The 6,000-nt window shown below is 38.4% G+C and overlaps 1 protein-coding gene across 3 annotated transcripts in view; it reads right to left on the reverse strand.

Annotated features, from left to right (window-relative positions):
- Positions 1-6,000, reverse strand: part of arfgef1 (ADP-ribosylation factor guanine nucleotide-exchange factor 1 (brefeldin A-inhibited)) — a 166,911-nt gene extending 160,911 nt beyond the window's left edge. For all 3 annotated transcript variants that reach the window (XM_055634414.1, XM_055634413.1, XM_055634412.1), the window contains exon 1: positions 5,479-6,000. In XM_055634414.1, the coding sequence (XP_055490389.1) occupies positions 5,479-5,602 (124 nt within the window). In that variant the 5' untranslated portion in view covers positions 5,603-6,000. The remainder of the gene's footprint in view (positions 1-5,478) is intronic.

Below are 6,000 nucleotides of genomic sequence, written 5' to 3' on the forward strand. Positions count from 1 at the left end.
ATCTGCTTCCGCCACCATCCCTGGCAGTGTGTTCTAGGCACCCACCCCTCTCTCTCTCTCACAGTAAAAAACATGTCCTACACATCTCCTTTGAACTTTGCCGCACTCACCTTAAAGCTACTCCTTCCAGTCTTTGACATATCCACTATGGGAAACAGATACTGTCTCTCCACCACTCATCCACCTTAGGGAAATGGTTCTGTCGTCTTACCATTCTATGCCTCTCATAATCCTCTTAATCTCGGACACCTTAGAGAAAACAATTCATGTTTGCCAACCTTTCCTTATAGCTTATACCCCCTAATCTGGTAAACCTCTTTTGCCCCCTCTCTACAGCCTCCACAGCCTTCCTTGCAAAGGGGTGACCAGAATATCATAGAACTGGTTTGTAAGTTGTCCCTGTGACCTGCGTGGGTTTTCTCTGGGATCTCTGGGTTCCTCCCACACTCCAAAGACGTACAGATTTGCAGGTTAATTGGCTTGCATAATTGTAAATTGTCCCTAGTGTGTGTTGAATAGCATTAGTATGCGGGGATCGTTGGTCGGCGCAAACTTGGTGGGCTGAAGGGCCTGTTTCCACGCTGTATCTCTCAACTAAACAAGATTAGTACACAGGTGACCGATGGTCTGTGAGGACTCTGTGGGCTGAAGGGCCTGTTTCCACGATGTTTCTCTAAAGTAACCCAAACTAATTGTATACAATGCTCCAAATATAGCCTGATCAAAGTTTTATGGAGCTGCAAGATTACTTATTTTCTCTTATACTTAATGTCTCAACCGATGAATGCAAGTCTACCATTTGCCTCCTTTACCACTCCATCTATAATAAATGTGACGCTTTCAGGGACCTATGGATTTGGATCGTGAATCCTTATGTATATCGGTGGTATTGAGAATCTTGCTATTAACTGTATATGTTCCCTTGTATTCAACGACCCAAAGTGCAAGACCTCACAGTTGCTCAGGACTAAGCTGACAGGCAAGTTCACTTCTCACCCACACTCTGAGCTTTACACCAAGGTTGGTATAAGTAACAGAATGCCTTCTTTTGAATAGGGTCACCGGCCTTGAATAATTCAAGGTAGACAAGTAGTTAACTTTCATTATTTTTTTAAAGTCACCTTCAGTGATAAATTACACAGTTAACAAATCAAGGCCAGCATTTATCACCGATGAAGTGATATCGTAACATGAACAAGAAAATGCGGCTCACATTATGCAAAATGGCTTTATACTCCAATATAAAACAAAAGGATTCAGCAAAGCCATTTAACCTCAACATCCATACAAAGGCTCATTTTTACTTCGTATGAATGAAGAATTATTCCAAAAAATTGTAGTACAGACATCTCAAAAATTGTGCTTATTTTCAATTTAGCACTCACTCCACCAGAACATATTGGCTTATCCATTGATATTATTCCCCTAGCTTCTTCCCTAAAGTCAGAAAGAAAACAGGTAACTACTTGGTGGGCTGCTTCCCTTACTAACAGAATTCTTGCCTTTGCATACATTAAAACAGTTCATTTTAATGCCTAATAAGCAAAACAACTGCAGATCCAACCATGCCAATCAGTCAGAGTTGAAGATTGCGACTTTTCCAAAAGGAAAGGAGCATCTCAGAACAGTGGGCCAAATTCAGTTCGCTGTTAATCAGTTCTTCCGGCTCTCAGCCATCCATGGCTTAGAACCTCAGATTCTTGCAAATGTTCAGCCAAACAAACAAGATGAACTGAAGGTCAGGTGCCAAGATATCTGATCTCCAGCTCCAGGGTGAAACGCAACATCAAGTCCAGCAGTGGTGGATTTAGACCTTCAAGTTTAACAGGTAGCCAGCAGACTAACAGCAAACTGAATTTTGCTTGCTCAAGTTACATTTTTTTTAATCAATTTGAATAATTTTTAGACATCTTGGTGGCAAGCTGTGGATGTCTTTCGACCTTAAGACTTTAGAGATACAGCGCGACAACTAGCCCTTAATCCCACCGAATCCACACTGACCAGCGATCACCCTATCCCACACAACAGGAACAATTTAAGATTTTTCAAAGTCAATTAACCCACAAACCTGTATGTCTTTGAAGTGTGGGAGGAAATCGAAGCACTCTGAGAAAACAATGTGGTCACAGAGAGAACGTACAAACTCCGTACAGACAGCACACATAATCAGGATTGAAACCAGGTCCCTGATGCTGTAAGGTAGCTCTCTACTGCTGTGCAACTGCACCACCCTTGAGGATTTCTAAGTGAGAGCGTTCCATTTTATGCCACCAACAGCCAACTCATCTTGTGAGCCTGCTCCACTTCTCGAATGTAGAGAGGCAGCTCAGTCTGGCCTCCCCACCCAGGCTCAGCAACTACCACGAACATTGAAGCCAAGGGGTGTTCATTGTAATCCTGCCACTTGTCTTTTGTTCACAATTGATTCAATACCTCTAACAAGCACTCTCTAGTTTTAAGATCAAATGTTATTCTGTACTTCATAAGAAATCATAGTTTTGGTTTACATTACTGTCATTACATGTCTAAATGTATTATTAACTTCAACACAAAATTGTGTTTTTTTTGCAATTGCGTAATCTGCGTGAGATATGCAAATTGTACTTCATTCAGTAGGATGGATTTTTATAATCTAAAAAATGAATAGTATTTTCACTTTGATTTCCTCTTACCCTTGTGGGTAAAAGGAATGAACCTACTCATACTGCAACTGTCCAGCAATAAACATGTTTAATGTTTAAGTAATATTTTAATTTTTATGTAAGTAAACAATAAGCCAACAAAGAAAGATGTGTGTAAATTATACTGTACCATTTGACCATCTCTAATTCAAGTTCAGCCTCATCAGTTACAGCAAACAACAATTTGTCCCCTATAATATACTTTTAAAAATATTACAAGATTTTAAAACTATATTTGACTCAATAAAACTTTAACATAAAAAGCATAATACATTTTAAACCACCCTTTGGATTGAATTTAGTTCATATTCAATGCTCCAAGGCACATTTATTAAAATACATCCATATTGCAAGAAAGGAATTCTGACACATTAAAAGATAAATTTACTGCAGTTGAGAAATATACAATATGGTCAACTTCCTTTGCTATTGAAAATATATCAACTTCCTTTGTTTTTGAAAACATGATAATATTTATTTCATCTGTTTAGCTCTTACAATCAATAGTAAACGCTCAACTCCTTTACCCCATCAACAAAGCAGTCATAAATTTTAATTGCACTGTGCTCAAATACAAGGGATGAAGCTTAGAAATTAATGCACAGTAAATAAATAACTCTAAGCGGGCATGGAAAAACATCGATCTTTCCATTCAACTGCTGTAGAATTCACAATACTATTATTGCACCTGTTCCTGGAACAAACTCAGAAACATTGACAGACACACTGGCAAGTGTGCACCCGTTATAACATAAATAGCTTGTAAAATATGCATTTTATTTATCAGCTGTACTTTGAAATACAATTACTTTTCAAAGTAGGTGGGAGTGGGAAGGAAATATTGGTACCAAATAAAATGTTCACTCAACAATTCATTTTGTTTTATTTCCAAACCATTTAAAGCCAATAACAGACCAAATTCTTGCACTTCATGATGTGCCTTTGAATTTGATGAGGCTGAGCTTGCAGCATACTAATATACAAAATATTTGGCGAAAGCATTAATGAACTTAAACAAATTATACCAAACTTTAAACACAATACTTTGGTATAGACTGAAAGGTTGATTAAATGAATAATTAATCTACATAAGCAACAACATCTACAATTTCATACACTGCAGACCCAGTTAGCATTTTATTCAAGTAACATGTAAATTTAATTTCAGTTTCTTTTCAAAATCAAGCCATTCTTTTATCAGTCAAGACCAGAGTACACTAGCTGTATTATTATGCTTGTTATTCAATTTACTTTGTACACCCATTACAAAAAATACATTTAAAAGCAAGACCTTCTCATCAAGTGTCAACCTAAAGTAATTCACCAGTACTTCAATGCCTGGTCTCAAGGGCAATAATCATCCATGTACATATATACCACACTGCCACTTCTTTGATAAAGGTCTCCAAATCCACATTGTTTACATAAATTTTACCAAACTGCTTGCTGAGCTGGCAACTGTCAGTAGTATCAATTAAAATTAAGAAATTAGGAGCAAAATGAATATGTGCACATAGTCCAGGTAAAAGAAATATCATGGAAAATATTCTATGCTTTGCCTTAAATATAAAGTCACAAAGCAATTTACACATTAGTTCACATCTCCCTTGCCCCCGTGGTAAATGCATCACTAAATGCAATTGGCTAAAGTAGTTGAGCAATGTAAATGCCTCATGTATAATTATCAACTTTAACCAGTTAGCCACCTTGAAAATGTTATGGTAACTCAGACATACTGCTATTGATATTTACATCAACCTTTTGTAAAAATCAACATATAATCAAAACTTCAAAACAATTATTAAGTACCATCTCCTCTGATATGTTGAAGTTAATGTGTACCTTTTGCATCCAGATTTTAGCTATTATTTCAACAGCAACTTTAAAACAAAATATATTTTTAATCTAATAATTCTCAATCCTTAACCCATCACAGACTTTGCACACTTTAATTTTATCACATCTGCAACAAAACCTTGAACATCAACTTGACCTGCATTTCACAAAACTATATTTAAAAAAAAAAAAAAAAATATATATATATATATATATATTCTGATATGTTCAGATAAATTTCCGTCTGTGTGAATTTTAATACCTGAATGAACTGTGTGTCATCTTGCAACATTAATCTGTACAAGGTTGTCACTTCCTAGTCCATTATCATCTAGTATCATCTGATCTTCGTCGTTGCTCTTTAAATTTTAGAAACATATTTAAATTTCTAAGTAATGAAGGGTTAGAAAAGGTGAGATGAGCTTATTTTTCATTGGCTTGTCAGTCGTGTAAGCTTTATTTCCATATCAAGTGACTGCAAATGTCTGCTTCCTTTATTTTGCTCCCTTTCCTACAGCATCTGTGCAGTCATAGAAAATGCCCAGTCTTTTCTGATCATCACGACGTTGCACAAAAAACATATCGCCCTATCTCAATTACCATACACTTCCCACTTGTCATCCAAGTTCAGAAAATAGCCGTATATACTTTGTCGAGTCCCTCGACTTGAATCTTGCCAATACCTTTCATCATTTTTGTTTATTTTATTCTTCTGAAAGGGCAACGATGAAACCTTATACTTTAAATATAAATACGTACTCGTAAATACAATACCAGATTACAATATGTCAGATGACATAGGCCCTGCACTTGTTTGACACAAGCCTGAATATCTACGCATAAAGACACGTTTTAGGCATGAAATTATTTACATTTACTTTTACAAATCACCGCGGTGTCTGTAAATTTAAACATCTGAACACTGTGTGTATTATAAATATGTGAAGTAATCCTTTCTTACCTAATGCCACCTCGCAGGCTTTGCGCAACTGGGAGTGATGCGCCTTCTTCACCTCCTTATCTGCCAAAATCTTCTCAAGCGCTCTGGTGAGAAACATGTTCTTCGTCTTTTTCCCTTCATACATGTCGTGCTGCCCACACTGGAAGCGGCCCGGGGTTCTTCCCCCCACTCCCCCCTCTCTCCCTCCCTCTCCTGCTGGATTTTCCGATTATTATTAATTTATTCGCTTCTCTTCTCTTTCCTTTTCCCTTTGCCACCCCCCTTGAGGCCAGCAGCGATCAACAAGAGGAGGAGGAGGAGAGAGAGGGGGTGAGAAGGGGGGCTGCAGTTGCAGGGGCCGGTGCCGGTGCAGCGGGTGTCGAGGTGGGCCGGGAGCTGTGGCGTTGCTGTGCCGAGCACCGAGCTTCCCCCATCACCGGCCTGCCATCGCCATGTTGGAAGGAAGCAGCGTCACGCTGTGAGCGTCACGCCCGGGCTGCAGCAAAAGGACGCGCGGCGAGCGAGCGAGCGATGCCCGTTGCC

Source organism: Leucoraja erinacea, chromosome 4 (genome assembly GCF_028641065.1).
Source record: "Leucoraja erinacea ecotype New England chromosome 4, Leri_hhj_1, whole genome shotgun sequence".
NCBI classification, from domain to species: Eukaryota; Metazoa; Chordata; class Chondrichthyes; order Rajiformes; family Rajidae; genus Leucoraja; species Leucoraja erinaceus.